This window comes from Patella vulgata, chromosome 3, assembly GCF_932274485.2.
Source record: "Patella vulgata chromosome 3, xgPatVulg1.2, whole genome shotgun sequence".
Lineage (NCBI taxonomy): Eukaryota > Metazoa > Mollusca > Gastropoda > Patellidae > Patella > Patella vulgata.
This window is the reverse complement of record NC_065881.2, coordinates 67,075,367-67,097,680: the sequence shown is the minus strand read 5'-3', so window position 1 is coordinate 67,097,680 and position 22,314 is coordinate 67,075,367. Positions and strand designations below refer to the sequence as shown.

At 34.7% G+C, this 22,314-nt stretch overlaps 1 protein-coding gene across 5 annotated transcripts; it reads right to left on the bottom strand.

The window, feature by feature from the left end:
* Nucleotides 1-1,954: 1,954 nt before the first annotated feature.
* Nucleotides 1,955-19,258, bottom strand: LOC126815510 (uncharacterized). 5 transcript variants are annotated; one of them, XM_050541193.2, is made up of 7 exons: nt 19,089-19,233; nt 16,750-17,342; nt 14,928-15,041; nt 14,307-14,358; nt 10,637-10,736; nt 8,311-8,475; nt 6,754-7,186 (listed from the first exon to the last, which is right to left on the bottom strand). In XM_050541193.2, exons 2-7 carry the CDS (start codon nt 17,270-17,272, stop codon nt 7,013-7,015), a joined length of 1,128 nt encoding a protein of 375 aa, XP_050397150.1. In that variant the 5' UTR covers nt 17,273-17,342; nt 19,089-19,233; the 3' UTR covers nt 6,754-7,012. The 5 variants fall into 5 exon arrangements, with proteins under 5 accessions (XP_050397152.1, XP_050397150.1, XP_050397148.1 ...); XM_050541191.2 differs by having other exon boundaries at nt 6,755-7,186; nt 14,307-14,361; nt 19,176-19,258; XM_050541192.2 differs by having other exon boundaries at nt 6,755-7,186; nt 14,307-14,361; nt 19,137-19,224.
* Nucleotides 19,259-22,314: the final 3,056 nt, after the last annotated feature.

Here is a 22,314-nt window from a genome sequence, read left to right as displayed (position 1 = left end):
AAATGTTTATTTTGTCTTAAATATTGGATATCAGAAGCCCATCTTTTCCAGGTAAGATCACAACACCAATGCTGATTTAAATTGCAAAAAAATTCGTGTTTTCAATGTCGAAGATTTGGGATGATATTGAGTTACGGACTTATAGCTATTCCCTGTCCAATAGTGTAGTACGGAGCTAAATATGAATGTATATAAACTGATTTACATTCAATCATTTCTCTTTTTACTGTAATTTCTAATCAGTTATGTTTGTCGAAATACGATAACTCCAAACTGAATGGCAGTCTTTGGCGTCTGGTTACTCCAGTCTACACCGGCTATGTTAAGCCTCGTTCATCGAGTCGCTTTATTACAAATGACACTTGAAAGCATTCTGGCACGGGATTCGTGTGCCAATTTTAAATTTTCCATTTTGTCTTTAATATTATCAGAACTCCATCTTTACACAATATAACAACATCAACATTGATTTAAATTGAACAACAAGCCAACAGTGAGGCTGATGTCCCCCGCCGAAATAAATATTTCACACATATTAATTAATTGCACGTTTATCTTTTTCAAAAGTATCGAGCAATCAAACGGATTATCAACTATACACTAAGTTTCATCTCTCTATCAGATAGAATCAAAGTCAAAGAAATTACTCAGCTCTGCTTATATTAGCTTTAGCGGGAAATGTTAATCACTGAACTCAGACAAGATATTCACCTAATGAACATCAAGTATAAACACATTCTACCTCAATTAAAAGCAGAGTTATGTTCCAAATTCTTGACCAATCAAATTGCTTATAGCCCCTTGGCCTAAGCAGAAAATTCTCGTCAAACTTTGTCAAGGTAATGATATAATGAATCTATACTCGGAGTTTCATAGCTCTCACTTAATTATAACCAAAGCATCAACCAATCAAATTATCTCTGCTTACCGTACGCAGACAATATTCATCATCAAGGCATTCACCTAATGAACGGATACACCAAGTTTGAACATTCTTACCTCAATTAGGAGAGTTATTGTGTTTCAAAGTCTTGACCAATCAAATTGCTTATCGCTCTACTTACCTTCAGCAGAAAATGTTTATTATCGAACTTAGTCAAGGTATTGATGTAATGAAACTATACACCAAGTGTCATCATTCTCACTTAATTAAAACTAAAGTTATCGTGTCCCAAAGCATCAACTAATCAAATTGCTTATCTCTGCTTACCTGTAGCAGAAAATTCTCATCTTCGAACTCCAAGGAATTCGCCTAATAAACATCTACACCAAGTGTGAACATTGTTGCTCAATTAGGAAAGTTACTGCGTTCCTAAGTCGCGACCAACCAAATTGCTTATCGCTCTGCTTACCCTGAGCAGAAAATGTTATGTTCATTATCGAACGTAGTCAAGGTATTGATGTAGTGAAACTATACATCAAGTTTGATCACTCTCACTTAATCAGAACTTAAGTTATTGTCCTAAAGCATCAACCAATCAAATGGCTTATCTCTGCTTACCCAAAGCAGAAAATGCTCATCTTCGAACCCCAACAAGGCATCGGCGCAATTAACGCCTACATCAAGTTTGAACATTCTAGCTCAATTAGAAGGAGAGTTATTGTGTGACTGAATGACAGACGAACCCATTTTAAGTGATGTTTGCAATGTTGAAGACTGGATGATATTGAGTTAAAACACTTTATTTTTTAGGAGAAATGAGCTTGGATAGAAGTAATTCTGCCTATTCTTCTTTGAATACCAACTTGTACCCACAATCTCTGTTTTTCGTTCCATCCAACTTTTCTTGTCAGCCTAGAAGGCACCATAACGGGCAAGTGACAAGATTCTAACCTGGGAGTGGGACATTCTGGTTGTTAGTTCTGTGTGATAACTACAAAACCACCATAGTCAACTATGCAATCAACTGTGAGGTCAAGGTCTATTTATGTACCAATAACAAGAAATTCAAACTAAAGATAAAGTATATTTGCTACCAAACAAAATTTCTTACAAGGTATTTTTTGAAGAATATTTTAGGTCTGCATACAAATACAAAATCAATGTTCATAATGAATAAAAAATCATTGTTGTATTAAGTTGTAGTTTTGCATGGATATGATGCAGAATGTAGAAGGGGATGTTGATGGGGTGGGATTGCCTGGCTGTTTAATTTATTATGGGCTTATTTGGCGCTGAATTAAAGTAACTGTAAAATTGACATTTCCATAATAAACACTTATAGAAGGGTTCCAAGTAAATTGGCACCAAACACTACTGTTGAAGATTGTCATGGTCCGAGTTGATAGTACAGTATATAGTTAAATAGTGTAGACCAGGTGTTACTTAAAAAAACGTGCTTTTTTCAATTTTTGTTTAAATCTTCTATCTCTAAGGCGATGGCTTAATTTACTCCAAATAACATCTCTGTGAGATTCTAGTTGGGGAGCTATAGACAAAACAAAATCAAAAAACATCTCTCTTGTATGTGTTGGTATATCTTTAGGGTATGGAACTTGCTCCCATATTCCACATTGTATAGATGCTTCTTTAATGATACTACTAAGTAATGGTTGAATGGAAGGATCTTTAGAATATAAAACTTCTTCAGCAGTATAACCAGATACAGCAAGCATTGTTTGATTTGTAGCAGCCTGGAAGTCTTCAAATTCTGAAAAATATGATAAAGTTGTTCCTAAGGAGTTTGAAAGTACCATAATGTGTTCGTGAAATTTTAAAAGTACTATTATGTATTTGTGAAATTTGCAGAGTGTAATACACATTTCAATCAATGAAACATGACAAACTCCTGTCTCACTTATATTTTTTGTTTTTCAAAAGATTATGAAATAAGTGTTTTTAACTACAATTCGAAAAAAAATATTTTGTTTGCTATTTTAAATACGATTTACATATTTTGGATACATCTTATTGAGTACAGTCTATGTATGGTTAAAGACAATCCTCAGGCCCTGGTTTCACAAACATTTTCAGGAATTTACTCAAAATCCTTCGCCTTATATTAACTAAAATATAGCCCTTTATAAAACTTTTGTTGTTTTAATGTATCACACAAGGGATACTGTGTGCAATTGGGTTTGATGCAACTGATATTTGCATAAAAAGGACAACTTAAGCCGGTTTGCGATATGATGCAACTGAAAGAGCCAGCCAGTTGAAGTTAGTTGCGCATGTTATACTTTCTTGCCATCGGCTGCAACTAGTTGTGGCAACATAATCGGTTTTGCAACTCAATGCAACTAGTTTTGAGAGAATGTTTAGGCATTCGGTGTATTTCATAGTTTTCCTTGGGGTCTCCATTACATCATTTGTGTACATAAAAATGGCTGACGACATTATCAAAGGCCTTATCGAAGAACTTTTGGACAACAAAAGTGCATTTGTATTAAAAGAAAGGATAATAGCAGAACCATGTTTTAAAAAAAAATTATTGCTAAACACCATCTTGCACTGATCACATGTCTGTCATGTGGTTCCTTTGACCGTAGTTTGGTGGCAGCGTGGTCAGTTGCACACAATCACGGCCGACATAAGCCCTCTAAGATTTCAGTTGCAAGTAGTTACATGTACTTGCAGCTAAATGTGCATAGGCGACATAAGCCGTCAGCATTTCCAGTTGCAAACAATCACATCGGATCACAAGGGTGACATAAGTTGGGCTTAAAAAATGCCTGGGATTTTGCTAATATACTATTCAAAAAAAGTAGGGGATATTTGATTTTTAAGTGTTATTAAAGTCACCTAATGAAACTGACGAAGAAACAAATGACAAAATGAAATGAAGTTCACATTCATCGATTTATTCCAAATGATCGTTAGACTAAGTAAGGCACAGACTGACCATTATAAGGGTAAAATGATACCCGGGGTCAAACAGCAAAGTTACCACAGCATCACAACCAAGTCAGTAACGGGTAAATCCTCCTCTGTTTGCCAAACAAGCATTGATCCGACGTGGCATACTCCTAATGAGACGTCTAAGGTCATTTTGGTCCAGATTGTCCCATTCCTGTTGCAACGCAGCAGCAAGTTCTTGGACATTGGCAGGACGTTGTTGACGTTGACGTAACCTCTGTCCAAGCATGTCCCAGACATGCTCGATGGGGGAGAGGTCGGGACTCAGTGCTGGCCAAGGTAATGTGGTGATGTTCTGTTGTTGGAGGTAACCTGTAACGATCCTGGCCCTGTGACATCTTGCGTTGTCATCCTGGAAGATGAAACGGCGGCCATGGACTGCCAAGATGTTGTCCCGGTAGTACTGGCCTGTAACACGCCCTGCAACAACATGTAAAGCCGTTCTTCCAGCAACAGTGATGCCTCCCCACACCATAACAGAACCACCCCCAAATCGATCATGTCTGATGACGTTAACGTCTTGGAAGCGCTCGTTTTGACGACGCCACACCCTCCTACGTCTGTCCAAAAAATCAACAGTGAACCTTGACTCATCTGAAAACATCACATTGCTCCAGCGTCGATTATCCCAGTGTTGACGATCCCTACACCAACGACGTCTTGCCTGAATGTGATGATCTCTCAAACAAGGGATCACGCGAGGACGTCGGGCGCGAAGGTGACCCCTATGCAGTTGATTCCGAATCGTCTGGCCCCTCACTCTCACACCAGTGTCTGTTTGAAGACGAGCGCTGATCTGATTTGCTGTGATGACACGATTTCTCAAGGCCAAGGTACGGATAAATCGATCCTGGGCTTGAGTTGTCGCCCTTGGTCGACCTGAGCGTGGTCTGTCCTGTACAGATTGTGTATCACGGTATCTGGACCATAGCCTGCTTATGACAGACTGAGAAACATTCATCATCCGCGCCACAACCGCCTGTGTTGTGCCGATCTGTAGCATGCCAAGGGCACGTAACCTTTCATTTTGGGTAAGCCGACGCATATCAAAATTTGTTTTCTGGTCTAAAACAATTAAACTGATGTTTCCACCCTGGAATTCAATGCCACAATGACTGTAACATTCAAAGTCAGAGTCGTGCAAATCTTGGGTTGGACCCCCATGATGATCCCAAGCATCACCTGCATTCCATGCGGTAGCTATTGGTGCGTTTGGGCGTCACATGTAACTGGAAATGTTTCTTCTGTTAGGTTCTATAGTGACTTTTTTCGTAGTCATTTGCATATTTTAGTATTATGCCCCCAAAATCAAATATCCCCTACTTTTTTTGAATAGTATAATTTAATAGTCAACATATCATATACAATTGTACTGTATACAGTGTTATCATACGGTACTTAATCATGAAGCTCGTCACATTATGATTCGTATGGTTAACTAAAAGCAAAGTATGTAAAATATCATTGGAGGGTTGAGAAAAAGTTACAATATAACCAAGGACAATAACTCTAAAAGTAATTACCAGAAATTTTGCCTATAAATTTCACTCACTAATGTGAATAACATATAAAGAGACTGGGACGATGGCATTATATGACAACCTTTAAATGTGGGTGCATAAAAACTCACATGGGAGTTATTATTACTTTATTTAAAGTTACAATTTCATATTTTCTATGAAAGTCAAAACATAATTATGTCCTTTGCTCAATAGGTTGTCAACTCACTATTATACGATCATAGGTTATCTTTCTCACACTTAAAAATCTTCACACCGGAAATAATAACACAATTACCTCCCTTATTTTCCTATTCCCCACCATAGAATGGTTATCTTCAAAAGTTGGAATTTGAAGTTGAAAATGATATTCTTGCCAATTTCTCAACTGGCAATAGTGAATTATAGGATTATTCTTTAACAAGGTAGGACTGTTTATAGATACCATCTATTTTAGGGCTTTATTTTAATACATTTTAAAAATATAACTTATAAATATGAAATTGTAACTTTAACCCTACTCATAAGATGGCTCCAAATTGTCATAAAGAATTTATTTATCTGAATAAATTTTAGATTAATGTGTATTTTTGTTACGAGTACTGTTGATTACAGATCATATTTGATTTTTGTTTGGCTTTTAGGTCCTTTTAGAATTCACATTGCAGTAAAGATCCATTTCAAACATATTGATGAATTGCAATGAAAAGAAAGGAGTTCATGTAATGTCTTGCCAACCCAATACTTTATTTTGAGACTAATTTTCTATTTCCTAAGGATACATATGTAATGAAGTAAGACTGACTTTGACCCATGCAGCAGCTTTTAAATTTACTCTTATTTTACAAATACTTCCCACTGCTTTGATTTTATTCTATTGCTTAGATTCACATTTCTTTTTATACAAGAGAGAGAGAGAAATGGGATTTAACGTCCACTCGAAACAAACCAGGTCATTTCAGGACTAATGTATAGTTCTAATTTTTTATTTTTTATTTCAATAACTCGCTTGCGTGTAGAGGTCTTTAGCAGTGGGAGGAAACCAGAGGACCCGGAGAAAACCCACGAGGTTGGACAAACGACCCTACTCCTTGTCATGTACAACTGGGGATTCGAAACAACACCAGTTGACTCAATGACAGGCCTCATGATACAGTGTGCACGTGCTTACCATTCGGTCATCCAACCCCCCCTTTTCATACAAGAATTTTGAAAGTCTTTAGGGGGCCCACTGGCTTTCAAGGACTATAATTTGATAGTTCCAACTACTTCCAACACATTATCCGGTTATATTATTAAACTGATTAAAGACAAGTATTTACATGAGAGGAATTTGCTATGTGCACAAACCAAATAAATGAGTACTGGATGTTCTAAATAAAAAAGAGTAAGGATATCCTGCCATGCACACAACACTACATCAGGCATCATAGAAAGTAATACAAACCAGTTTTCTTCAATATACATAACATTTATATCAATAAAAAATTATCCACAATGCTGATGTACATAATAAAATGTTTTTATGAAAATTTCCAGGCACATGTATAATCTGTCACTTTAAATTATAATGACACAGTTTTTGAGTGGAATTATTTAAGCAAGGAACCATAAAATAAGACAATTATAATAGTTTTTGAATAAAAACCACAGCCAGCTAGTGATTATGAAACAATTCTTGTCGTTTCTGTTGTCTATGTCTGTTAATCATTCTTTTTAAATTACTTTGTTTTGGTAAAATGGACTCATCCTCTGTGCCCTTCACAGACATTGCTCTTTCAACAACTTCGGATATTGGAGTTACAAAATCATTATTAGCTTGAGCTCTTGCCTGAAAACAAATATATTACTATAAAAAATAAGCTGAATAATATAAGCTGAATAATAATATGCTATATGAACACAAGAATATTTGTTAATAATTCAACATGTATATTTGGACTACACATATCAGCTATGTCAGTTTTTGTTAATTACAGCTTATCTAGTAAAATCTATTGTGTTCTAGAATTTAGAGGCCATGTCAAAGGAAGATCATTTTAGCTTTATCAACAATTAGTTAATTAGTAGACATGTTTAATTCAAGACTTATTTGGTGTGTATTTTCAAATTATTATATGTTTATTAAGTTTAGGCTTTGGTTATTTCACGCATCTATTTGATCTATGGTAGGATTTCATTGTTGCTATGGTAAGTAGGTGATGTAATAAATTGAGTCTCATGGACATCCTAATACATAAGCCTTTATGTCTAGTAGACTGAATACATATCCTGGCTTGTAAATCGTTCAAAATTAATAAGAGAGAGAGAGAAATGTGTTTCACAACCACTTGCCTCAAACTAGGTTATTTTGGGACTAACACATGATTCAATTTATTTCAATATTTCCCTTGCGCGTAGGGGTCTTTAGCAGTGGAAGGAAACTGGAGGACCCGGAGAAAACCCACCAGGTTGGACAGGCGACGCAATTTCTGGTCACGTACAAGCGGGGAATCGAAACCATGTGAGTTGACTCAATGACAGACCTTAAAATACAGCGCTCACATGCTAACCAATCGGCCATCCACCCCCCTCCCCTCCATAATTAATAAAGTGTTTTGTTTTCCGAAGAAGTATTTACAATTAAAGATGTTTGTCTAAAGTGTTTGGGTATTCTAGAAGGTGAATATATATATATGTTTTATTTTCAACGTTGATAGAAAGAACGAAATCGTCTCCACAACACATAATTTTAAATACCCAAACTTGATGATTAACGCTATCCCCAACCAAAATATTTTATTGGTGTATTTGTTTCTTGGTCTCAATAAAGATTTTTTTTAAATTTATTTTATTTATATTTTATTATGGTATTAAGTTTATGGTATTTGTGAATCATTAGGCAAGTAATTTTTGAAAGCTATCAATCTTTAATGATCAAGAAAAACAAATTTAACATTATTAAAGTATATATACCTCTGCAACAACAAGTTTTGCTGTCAATAAACCAGGTTTAGGATCATGTGTATGTTTTATTGATCCTCGTTTAAAACTTTCCCCTCTTTGTGCAACTGAGCCAGGACATCTTCCATGTCTATTTCTTAAAGAACACCACCATCTAACACATAAATCTGTTTTTTTCTGTAAAAAGTTATTTGCAAAATAATGTTTTATCTTTTATTTTGTGGGGTTTTATTTTCTAGTTTATGCCATGATTATACACTGAACATATCACCCAAAATGGCAAATGTTATATACTCTTCAAAAAAAGTAGGGGATATTGAAATGCAAATACCTATGCCGGTTGTGATATGATAAATAGTCATGGACACTTGACATGCTTTGAGAGTATGTTCACAGATGAAGAATTTATCGCCCCAACAGAACCACTGAGCTGCACATGCAATAGTGTCATACACGTGGGAGGGATTCATTGTCAAATTTTACTCTTCAAGGAAGGGTTGACGAAAACTGCCGCGTGCTGGTTTATCTATTCATGTTTGCTTTCCTATCGGTTCTTTCATAAGATTTACTGTTTAGCGTATCTTTGCTTTAGTGTGTTACGTTTAATTTGATCGTGAGACATGTTCATCGATGTCAACGTCAACGGACAACACTGCAAGAATTGGCCATGGCACTGCAAGAGGAGTGGGTCAGATTGCCCCAAATCATGATAGGACGGTTGATTAGGAGTATGCCATGACGAATTGCTGAATGTCTGAGGATTGGTGGAGCAATTACTCATTATTAAGACAAAAATCAAAAACGTCCATTTTCACTTTTGACGGTGTATCTCTTTGCGAGTGAAATGGGGCCGTCAGATAAGCCGCCCATATGAAATGTTTATGTTCATGTGTAGGCAATTGGCCTGTTATTAATATACAATGGTTACCTCTAATAAAAACAGCAGTGCATTTCCGCAGTTTTGTATTGTTTCTGAATATCCCCTACTTTTTTTGAAGAGTATATAATCACAACAAGCACAAAACCAATATCTAAAAATGATAATATATTTGGCAGAAATACTGTACTGTAGATCATCAGTAAGTCGAAAAATTAAAAAACCTATTCTGTATCCAGTTAATAATACCCCAGCGGAGTGTGGGGTCAGGGTGTGTGATATAAATACGTATTGAAATTTATGTGATCATCCGTATTCTTATTTCTAATATTATGATTGGGTGGCTTCTAGCCAGTTCAACAAAGAAGTAAATGCACTGTAGCACATTGGTTTAAATATTAGATAATTACACCATTCTTTTGATATCAACGGTAACACAACCACTGTTGATTATTTCATTATTCTGAGGGGTTATTTATGCAGTAACTTAAATTTGTATACATATTATTGGTATGCACGGATCACTGATATTTTACTTCAGAAACATGTATTTTAATTTTAAATGAAATCGACCATTATTTGTAAAATCCCATATATGCCAAAATATTCACACAATCCTGATTCATATTGACAATTTTCATGTAGAGAACTATATTAAGCTTGTAAGATATCTGTAGCTTCTGAGAAATTTGGTATTAAACTATAAGTTCATACTTGTACAAGCACCATGTTATTATGTTAGGATAGACCACCCCACCTGGAATTCTGATCTCAGTTCCTATTTACCTAACAATTAAATTTATGAAATACTTTGATGTTGTTATTTGTTGAATTTCCTACTATATTATTATACCAAATGTGGCATAAATAGTACATAAGCTTGTGTATCAAAATGATTTGGTTTTTAATGGTTATCCATACATGGAAATGAACTGAACAGTTTCGCAAGAATCACACACTTTACCATCTTTTAATCAAGGGCATGTGGTTAATTTAGATACAAATACCTTTAACAGTGTGAGTCCAATGAAATTATTGTATATAGTCTGAAAAGATATCTTGGTTGTCATGGACTGTAGAGTATAAAAGCTAACAATATTACCAATGTACTTGATTTATCTGTATTTTAAAGGATCATTGACAGATACCTAAATGGATTTATTGTCTGATAGCAAAGTTGTAACTGGCTCATCACTAGTATTTTTGTGAGATTGAATATTAAACCAACATTTGAGACCACTACCGGTATTTACCATTATAATGTAGGAGCAAGGTGCCAATCATACATTATTTTATACTAGATGAAATATTTGACTCCTGCGACGATTTCATTGAGATCCACGTGCAGTATAGCGTCTCTATTTTAAGTACTTTTATGCACCCGACCATTAAGCCACACTTGAACATTTTGACTACTTTACATGACCAAATTAACTGAGATGAAAAATAAATATGTATTACCCTCATGGTGTAACAATATCCGATACTATCAACTAACATGGGTCTACCTTGTTGTGTTCCCATTTCAATAATTGTATATTCAATATCTTCATCTTTATATCTGTTCATCAAAAATGGTAAAATTTTGAGATAATCATTAAAATAAATAGATCAGAATAAATCAACTACAATTTACACTCTCCACAGATAGACATCATAATTTACAGTCATTTTTTGAAAAAATAGTTTACATTAGAAAGACATAAGTCTGGATATTTTCCATTAAAAGTCTACATAACCAGTTCAATTAATAAATGCCAATCAAAGAAGACAATATTGGTGTCAGTCATTATCACATATGTGATAGAACTGGTTTAACATGTTCCAAATATAATTTTAACACTGAGATCATTGCTACAATAGATGCGTTATGAAGATTTCAAGAAAGGGAAGTGACAAACTCGAAAGGAAAATCTGAGTTATCCTTCTATATAACTGATTGTAGTGACGAGTCATAACAGATACAATCAGGGGCCATAATTCAGGAAGTTACAGTCCGATATACGCGAATATCGAAACTTACATTTCAAGTTTCAACAAAACTGGATAAAAATTGTGACCTATATAGGGTCCACAGCCTTGATATACCATATTTTTACGCTATTTGAGAACGAACGGCGCCCATTTTGTCTGTCAATTTTGGGTCAATTTTCACGAAATTCAAACTCGGTCGTCCTTAGGGTGTAACAGTGATATCATAATACGTTTTTTTAAATCGGATAAAAATTGTGACCTCTATAGGGTTCACAAGCTAAAAACGTGATTTTTCGTACAAACAGGGGCCATAATCCATGAAGTTTCAATCCGATTCATGCCAATATCAAAAGCAGCCAAGATCTTTTGGCGATAAACCTATATTTCAAGTTTCGTCAAAATCGGATAAGAATTGTGACCTGTAGAGTGTCCACAAACAATTGTGGACGGACGGACAGGGGCGACGACAATATACGTCCACATGAAAATGTGGGCGTATAAAAAACGTTTAAAGACCACGTAAGATCAAAAATCTAAATTGCATGTATGTATAACCCATGGGTACTATATCAACTTCACGGCAAGTTCACACCAATCTGATTAAAATTAAGTCCGCTGTTAACATTTAAGTATCCGATACGCCAAAACGCTTTTCGATTTTTCAATTACGACCTTAATCCGGTTGATTGGCTGGTGACGTCACAGGCACTACACATATGATATACATTATCTATACAATATCTCACTGTCTGTACAATATAGCACTATCAATACACACGGCAACTGGACAAGCGTCTATTGACAGTCCAATTACCACGTGACTGGCCTAATCATAATCACCGAATTATTGTCTTACATTGTTATAGATTAGACATTTGTGATTGGAATATTTTCGAGTGAATTTAAAATGCTGTATCATGCCGTAGATCAATTTAAGCTGCCTTTGTTTAAATAGGCCACGTGTCAAATGAAGATGACTCAAGAAATTAGCGCATTTAACGGTAATTTGGATAACACCGTAATACTTGATATCCCAAACTTAAGTACAAATACAAATGAAATACAAATGGTGCCAGTCATTTGTCGATATATTCATTCTTAGCTATATATAATTATAATAACCATTTCTATACATAAAGAACAACTACACTGAATATGGAATTTTCCGATGACTATGCATAACATGTACAATAGATCGCACTCATTTCTCTGCCAATCAACGCTTGGTATCTTATTATCATGTACCGTTCCATGTACTACGGGTGTAGTAAATGAGGTTAAACTTCGCCGCGAAAATTGCATGGGATCATTCGTGGAGTTCCTGGTGCCGTTTGGTGAGTGATTAAACTGTCTATGCAATTGTAAAATACTTTTATTATAAAGTTGATAACCGATGTTAGACATTATTACCTAATCGTATCAAAAACGTTAATCCATCCATCAACTAAATGTTGTTTAAACGCCAATCAACAAATAATACGAGGCTACTTGATTATAAAAACACCGGTGAGCAATAATTATTGGGTATATAGTAATTTTAAACAACTTATTAGTAAAACTTAATTATTTTATACAATTAATGTGTGTGTGTATGATTCTACCATTAGTTCGTTCGTGAGGTATTACGCAAACGTTCCACTTACAGTGATGTCTTTGATCTGGCCGGCGTAAAAAAAGATAATTACCTAATCAACATTCTTAATCCCACTAACACTCACTGCTAACACCAACTTGTTAATTAATTTATGACCCATGCCTGCATAACTTTTATAGTCGGATTGATTAATTAATGACAGATATTAACGACACTACACTTTATGTGGAAAAGCTAAGTGCTCGCAGTAAAAACCACATAGCTGGACCCGTATATTATTTACATATTAAAAGTGTTCGTCCAATAAGTTCCATATTGTAAAAAATTAATTAAGAGTTCAAGACTTCAAAGTTTAAAAGTTGTAGGCACTCTAAATTGGATCTTAAATTAAAATGAATTACAAAACAAATTATTCCGTAGTCAATTGTTTTATTTAATTAGGGGGATTAAGGAATCCTTCAGGCGTTAAAGAATACACACGCCGGCTGTATATAGGTAATTAAGGAATAAACATTCCGAATATGCATTCGGTCACTGTGACGTCACTGGCGTCTGAGGGGATTAATAGTGTTTTCGATAATTGGCAAAGTCGTTTTTACGGAAGGTCTATTTTTACGACTTTGAGTGAAGATAACTGAATTAATTTCAACCAGATAGGCGTGAACTTGCCGTAAAGTGGATATAGTAACCATTGGCTACACGTATCCCAAAGTTTCCAGGCCCATCTTATGTGCACTTATACCACTGTTACACCATAATGAAGGTTGAGTTCGAATTTCGGGAAAATCAAAACGAAAGTGCCCAACAAAATGGTTGCTACTTGTACGCAAATCGTGTAAAATTATGCAATACTAAGGTTGTGAACTCGCTAGAACTCGAGAGGTCACAATTTTTGTCTGATTTTGATGAAACTTAAAATTTATGTTTATATCCCAGAGATCTCAGTTCCTTTCGATACTCCTGCATTTCAGACAATCACTTACTGGATTATGGCCCCTAAATGTGTGAAAAATCATATTTTTTATATCATTTTCTCTATCCATCTCTTGCACAAAGTGGGCGTAATTTGGATGGCAACCAATGGTTAATCCAATTGAATCCAAGTTGGTATATATTATCTACGGTTTGATTTCGTTTTTCTTAATTAAAGAGAGAGAGAGAGAGAAATGGGGTTTAACGTCCACTCAACACAAACTAGGTCATTTCGGGACTAACATGTGTTTCAATTTTATTTCCATAATTCGCATGCGCGTAGGGGTTTTTAGCAGTGGGAGGAAACCAGAGGACCCAGAGAAAACCCATGAGGTGGGACAGGCGACCCTACTTCTTGTCACGTACAACCTGGGAATTGAAACCACGCCAGTTGACTCAATGACAGACTTTATGATACAGCACGCACGTGCTAACCATTCCGCCATCCAACTCCACGTTTTCTTAATTAAAGAATCAGTTTGAGTATATTTTAGTACAGGCAGATTAAGCTCATAAAAAATAAGATATTGTCCAAAACCTACAAATGATGATCAGTGGCTTTGATTTAAGAATAATATAAATAATTCTTACTCATGTTGAAGTATTCCTCCCATAATCTCATCTGATTCACTTTCTTCATTTTCTACTGAAAAAATTTTGTTTAAAATTTAACTATTAGGCAATTAGAATTAATCAATTAATAATATTCATAGTCTAACAAAATTTTACAATTAACTTATAAAAACTGTCATCTTAAGAAGTTTATAAAAAAGATTCTTCAGTGCTGTTGATAGATGGAAATTTATAGTACAATCTTTTTTTTTTCTTTTTAGAACTATAATTTTTTTTTTTAATCTTGAAGAAAGCTATGAAGATAGAAATAAATATAAACAAACCTCTTTAGGCTCTGTCTTTTACTCTGCAAAAACTCCAAATTTTGAAAAATTAGCGCTGTACGCAATTTTTGTTTGTTTTATCATTTTAATTGAAGCATAAAATGAAGAGAAAATGATTATTTAATAGTCAGCTCAGAAAATATACCAGTACATGATGTCCATCCATCAATAGCAATAAGACAGAATGATAAGAAAACATATTCTTCATTGCATAAATAATTTTCATGATGACATAAATTACCAAAAATATAAACATATCTGATACAAATTTAATAAATGAAAAGAATTGTGAGGGGAAGCTTATTTTAACACAAACCTCCATCTGCGGGTGAATAAAATGAAGAGTAAGAGTCATTCGGATTAGATGTTGATCCAGATGCATACTGAACATCACTTGGATCTCCTTCTAATGTGGGTGTTGGATTTTCAACTGAAAAAAAATATATTAACTACAGCTAAACAATTCTTCATCTTCATTTCATTTATCCATTTAAAACTGCCTAAATTATTAGAGTTTTTCTAATTGTTAATTTGATATTGTAGTAGCACTACTGTATGATTCATATTCCATAAAATACACAAAGCAACGAAAGCTTGAATGTCCATCTGGTTTATAGAGTTCACTACTAGGAATATTGAAACTGTATTGAAATAAATAAATAATAAATGGAAAAATAACTCAAAATTGTATTACTGGTATTTTAAATGTGTACTTAAAGGACAATATTGGTGTCAACCCTTATTAAATGTGACAGAACTGGTTAAACACATTCCAAATATAATTTTAACACAGAGATCATTGCTATGGTAGATGTGTAACAAACACTTGAAGAAATGGGAAGTGACGACAAAAATGAATAACACAAGTTATCATTCTATATAACTGACTGAAGTAACGAGCGTTAACTGACACACGGTTGAATTTCCTTTCACTGATAATTCTGTTGAAGATGAAAAGTTGTTATATGAGATGGCGAGAGGATATCTGACAATTAAAAAAAAAAAAAGCATTGGCTGTTACTAGTAAAAGAAAACGAGAAAAATAGAAAAGGCCTGTGCATTCCCTTGTTTTTATTCATTCTGCAGACTACTTAACAAAAACATGGTAATGCACAGACTTATCTAATTTGTTCGTTTTCGTTTATCTGGTAATAGCCATTTTTTGGGGCGGTATTGTCAGATATCCTCTCACTGTCTCATATTTATAACAACTTTTCATCTTCAACGGAATTATCGGTGAAATGAAATTGGCCGTGTGTATTGTCCTTTAAATCACCCTTCCACTTTCACAAGATTTAATAAAGTTAAAGATAGGTTGCCAGGCAACGAAACATACGCCCACAGCAGCTAAATCGTCCAGGCAGTAAACAAGAGTTGTCGCATATTTTTACTTTTTTCGGTAATGAAACATTTATAATACACTAAAATCTGATTAAGAGTAACAACTATCAGAAAATCATTAGAATTTGTTTGGTATTTATCAAGTTCTGCCCCATGCTAACGTTTAGTATACGAAACATTTAATATCATGGATTTAGCTGTTCAAGTTATCAAAATTCATTGAAAATCAATATACTTGTTCGTCTCAAGACCTTAAACTCTGTGTATCAATCTGAAGTCAATCGGATGATAATTTTAGCCTTTAAAGAGCGTCACAAGATTATTTGAAGTGATCAAGGGCCATTACTCTGGCAGTAATTATCGGAAATCGCTGAAAATCAATACGCTTCTTCGTCTCATGACCTTAAACAATGTATATAAATTTAAAGTCAATTGGATATTAATTTTAGCCTCTAGAGTGTCCACAATATTTTTAAAAGTGATCAAGGGTCGTAACTCTAGCAGTAATTATCGGAAATCGCTGAAAATCAATAGGCTTCTTTGTCTCATGACCTTAAACACTATGTATAAATTTAAAGTTAACCGGATATTAACTTTAGCCTCTAGAGCGTCCACAAGCAATTGTGGACGACGGACCGACGGACGGTGGCGACGACAATATACGACCACATTTCAATGTGGGCCTATAAAAATTTTAATTTATGATCAAAATATTTTTGAATTTTGATAGGATTCCTCATTATGCTCATTACTTTGCCCCTTATTTCAATGTCTGAATACAAAATATCTTTTTTTACCTTCTGTTTTAAAAGTATGTTGATTAGTTTCACTTTTTATTATAACATTGGAACTATTAATACTTGGTATTCTCTCTTGATCGTTATCATTACGTTGTATAGAAAAAGTCACACCAAGAGAATTATCAACAGAATCATTCACATCATTAACAGGGTCATCTCTATACTCTTCTCGAATTTTACGCACTTTTGATGGACTAGAAGAAACACTTAATGATTTAGCTGCTCTTTTAAATTTTCTCACATTTCCATGTAATTCTGGTGCATTACTACTGTTTTTAGCATGTGAGCTTTTGTCTTTTGAGGGTTCTGCATGAAAACTGTTACTTGTAAATGTTGTCGCTTGATTCAACTTGCTGTATTTCTCATTCACAATATAATTTAGTTTTTTTCCACAGTCGATGTTCAAATACAAATGTCCTATAACTTCTACATTATCACTGAAGGGTAAATGACCATGGCACAACATCTGAATATTTTTGACAAGATTAGTCATAAATACATTTGCAGCCTCTTCATCCATTGCACTAGTTTGTTACAACAAGGTATATGACAGGTATGTATAGTCAATGCTGATTTATCAGTTGCTATTTCTGAAAACAAAGAATTTGTATAGCTAAATTAGCTGAGCACAAGTTGGTAATGCATACATCTATGAAAACCTCTCAAACACTTTAGACTTGTATAGCAAGAAGTGTTGTAAAATTCTCTTTTTGGCTTCAACAGTCTGCAAATCTCAATTTGCTTATACTTTAAAACTACAGTAAAAAATTTGTAAATAGGCTAACAGCCTTCCCCGATTTCTCTCTGGAAACTACTAGTTTTGTTCTTTTCGAACTCTTCAGACTTGATTGAGGATGTGCGGTTGCCCTCTATATATCTAGTCGGTGGGAACCGGAGACATGTGACATCACAAGTGGACTGGAGTCAATCATTCACACTGGAGTCGATTATCCCCCAAAATGTGCAAAGATGTTCGACTGAAAAATTGATGTCTTAATTTATGCATATTTGCATGGATTTTTGGCTCCTAACTGTTTTCACTTTTATATTTAAAATTTTTTATAAACCAATGAGGGCTTTTGAATTTTGTATAAACTTAAATGAGGGCTTTTGAATAACTCTATTAGGTTATGGGGATGTATCATTGTATGCACTAATTTTTTATTAGTTTTCGCTATGGGGGTACCACAGCTAAGCAAATTGGGAACTTGTCCCGATTTTCATTCTCTGCCTTGAGTTAGGCTAAGAATTATGCTGCTATTTCACAAAGTTTGAAAACTACAAACAAAACAATATTTATTTATCAAAAACCTTGCACTTGTTCATATTCTATTAATATTAATTTTTCATTCAACATATTAAAAGTTCTGCAAATTGTATTCAACACATTTATATCAAAAAACTAATTCACAGAAAAATAGCAAATATTGTGCAATAAATAATTTATTTAAAAAAAATAAAGCCTTTAAATCTAAATAGTTGGATGCCTACTGGTGTGTTATTATTGTCATTTTTTGGTAGTAGGCCCACTGGGTCATTATGACCATTCCTATCCGTCCTTATTAAGCTGTAATATGAAAATAATGCTCTAGCTCACCTCTGTTCTAAGGCTATTTTGGAGTCCTTACCTTCTATTTTTCACTGTAATTCTTCTGTTTTCTTTAAAAGGAATCATTTTTTCACATCTGACACAATTATAATGATCAAACACTATTTTAAAGTAGAATTTCAAGATTCAAAAATATAAACAAAATACATTTGACTTGTGCATGCGCAGACTGCTGTCTTTTGGAAAAATTCCACTTGTTGTTTATAAATTGTTATTGTGTCAGGTGGAGAAAAATAATTCCTTTTGGTGAACAATTAATAAAAGTTATGGTGAACAATTAATAAAAGTTATGGTGAAAATTAGAAGGCATAGGGACTAAAAAATAACCTCAAACAGAGGTGGGGGTGGACTCTGAAAGAGCATATTTTCATATTGCAGCTTAATAAAGACAGACAGTAACGGTCTGATGACTTTTTCTGCTCGAGTCCATTCCGAAAGGAATTAACTAAGTAAGACTAAGGATTTACAGGAATGGTCAAAGACTTTGTCCATTCCGTAAGAAACTATTAAAAGGCTTATAAATTGGAGTAGATCTACCCTGACATTTTTTCACCATGCTAGTATTGGTTTATTAGTGGGCGGTAGTGGGTCAATGGTTTTGTACTTTGTTAATGACGTTAACCTCCTTGAAAATCACTGATAGGGCCATGGTTTTCATTTTAATTCTTTTTTTAGGAAGTTGACAGGTCACAGAACTGACATTTAAACCTGTTAAAATATTAATTACCAAACTGTGCAAAATCTACTTTCTTCTACTGTTCAACTGGCTACTTACGGGCGACAGAAATGGTATGTTAGTTAGTAATAAACAAACCTAAATTATGAAAAAAAAAATGCAAATAAAATCTTCTTTCTTTAGCACTCAACACCACTTCCGGTCCGACTTATCATCGATGGGAGACAACTGCATGTATTTAATAGTAGCCTGCGGTAATTCTTTTCTCTTGTAGTATAGTACGGTAATTCTTTTCTCTTGTACATGTATTGATGTATGCGTATGTTTTGTATAATGTTCTTAATGGACGTAGCCTAATATGCAAATAAAAATCTTTGCGATTTCTTGGACATAATACTATTAGCCTGATTAGGCCTATTTTTTTTAACATTCCGAAGATTGTAACCTTTGAAACTAGAAAGATCGAGTCCAACATCTAGAATGGTGTTGACCATGTATGTAGCCTAATGGTAATTCCAAACTAGTAGACAATTGTTTACCTCCTACTCCTCGTCATTATTAAGGTAGGCTACCCAGGACAAGTCAATGGGGGGGGGGGGGGGGCGGACTGAATTATGAAAAAAGCATCATATATTGTCCAGTGCGACACAAAGATTTGATTTGTTGTAAACATAGATAATACCATATTATCTATGGTGTAAATAAAGTCCTCATCGAATGCCACAGCCAAGATGGAGCCAGAGTTGACCATCATTACTTCATATTCATATTTTAAGATCTAAACTAGAATCTCTCGGTCATTCAATGGAACTCTAGTCTTGTTCTCAACTAAAAATGGGTGGGGGGGGTAGATTAACACGGGAAAATTTTGAAAAATGAACCCCAAATATGCGATTTAGTGGCATATCTGATTATAATCTCTGTCAAATAATATATCTCATAAATCGATTAATTTAGGCCAAAACCCCGGCCTGCAAGTAATTTATAACCATCAACCTATGAAATTATCATATCGTCATATTATTAATTAACGTATTATCATTGTATCGTCAAGAGTCAAGAGAATTTAACTGGTTAAAAAATGGGACTAGTTGAGAAAATTTTGACCATTTGATTAACCAGTTAGGAATATTGAATAAGTAGGAATATATACAACATGATCATCATCGCTCCATGGCCAGTCCAGTACACCCCCCCCCCCCCTATATAATGTTCAGCAGAAAAAGGGTTTTTAGACGAATTGGACAAAATTAATTTTTTCATTTTTTGACCGACCGGCCCTTCACACAACATTTGAAATATGTATGGATTTTGTAGGCCCTCCAGAAAGGCTACCATTGTTGTCCCATTCTGGTGTAACTTGACAAATATATTAAGGATCAAAAGATCTTGAATGTGAGGATGAGCCCTATTGATTTTACCTCTTTCTCATCTATTTCTTGCAAAATGTGGGCGTATCTTGCATGGCAACCACTTGTTTGAACTGTTCATAACTGATAGGAGTGAATTATTTGATGCATAAGGGACACAAGGAAAGAGTATAAGAAAAACTTGTTTTTCTAATTACCTTATCTGTCATAGATACAACGGACGTGAGATGGACTTGAAAGAAAGATAGACTGTTGAGTCTCTTAACCCAAGGATCAGTAGCAGGGTTTTCTTCTTCTAAAAGTCTACGTTCCAGAAGTCTCACGTCTATGTTAAAATCAGGTCTCTTTGTTTTTAATCAAATAGTTACTTGCATTCAATAACCTGGAGAAAGGAGTACTTGTGGTAGCCCCCACTAGCCCCCCCCCCCACTCCGCCGGGCCTGAGAATCTCTTGGTCATTCAATGGAATTTTTGATCTTGTGCCCCCCCCCTCCCCAAATGTGGGTAACTAGGGCATTTGTCCCACTTTGCTCCCAGAGATCCGGATGGCTTTATTCCTTGGTACCTTTATTAACATAGGCGAAAATAGGTCTGAGAGCATATTAATGTAATATGTGTGTATATAAAGATAAAAGTGATTCATATTCAATTTCTAAAAAAAAATTGAACAGTCGTTTAGGCCTGCTTAGTCCATTCTAAACTTACTTTTGTCACAAGAGAACTCAAAACATTCTATTAAGTGACTGCTGAAATTCAATGGCATTCATTGTCTCACATATGTGACCCGTAATAGCAAAATGAGCAAGCATTATCGACATGGACAAAGATAGGTTGCCAGGCAACAAAACATACGTCCACAGCAGCTAATTCGTCCAGGCAGTCAGCAAGAGTTGTCGCATATTTTTACTTTTTTTCGGTAATGAAACATTTATAGTACACTAAAATCTGATTAAGAGTAACAACCCATTAAGTAATAATCAGAAAATCATTAGAATTTGTTTGGTTTTTATAAAGTTCTGCCCTATGCTAACGTTAAGTATACGAAACATTTAATATCATGGATTTAGCTGTTCAAGTTATCGAAATTCATTGAAAATCAATATACTTGTTCGTCTCAAGACCTTAAACTCTGTGTATCAATTATCAATCTGAAGTCAATCAGATGATAACTTTAGCCTCTAGAGCGTCCACAAGATATTATGAAGTGATCAAGGGCCATAACTCTGGCAGTAATCAATAGGCTTCTTCGTCTCATGACCTTAAACACTGTATAAATTTAACGTCAATCGGATATTAACTTTGGCTTCTAGAGTGTCCACAAGATTTTTTAAAGTGATCAAGGGCCATAAATCTTGCAGTAATTATGGAAATCGCTGAAAATCAATTGACTTCTTCATCTCATGACCTTAAACACTGTGTATAAATTTAATGTCAATCGGATATTAACTTTGGCCTCTAAGAGCGTCCACAAGATTTTTGGAAGTGATCAAGGGCCATAACTCTGGCATTTATTATCGGAAAACGCTGAAAATCAATAGGCTTCTCCGTCTCATGACCTTAAACACTGTGTATAAATTTAAAGTCAATCGGATATTAACTTTAGCCTCTAGAGCATCCACAAGATTTTTTAAAGTGATCAAGTTCCATAACTCTAGCAGTAATTATCGGAAATCGCTGAAAATCAATAGGCTTCTTCGTCGCATGACCTTAAACACTGTGTACTTCAAACGGATATTAAAGTGATCAAGGGCCATAACTCTGGCAGTAATTATCGGAAATTGCTGAAGATCAATATGATTCTTGTCTCATGACCTTAAACACTGTGTATAAATTTAACTTCAATTGGATATTAACTTTGGCCTCTAGAGTGCCCACAAGATTTTTTAAATGATCAAGGGCCATAACTC

Excerpts from the sequence above, each read along its gene's own strand:
- LOC126815510 (XM_050541191.2), bottom strand. The coding sequence starts at position 17,272 with ATGGATGAAGAGGCTGCAAATGTATTTATGACTAATCTTGTCAAAAAT. Across the intron at positions 8,476-10,636 it reads GATATTGTTACACCATGAGG|AAAAAAACAGATTTATGTGT; the intron begins GTAATACATATT and ends AACTTTTTACAG. Across the intron at positions 7,187-8,310 it reads CAAAACTTGTTGTTGCAGAG|GCAAGAGCTCAAGCTAATAA; the intron begins GTATATATACTT and ends ATTTGTTTTCAG.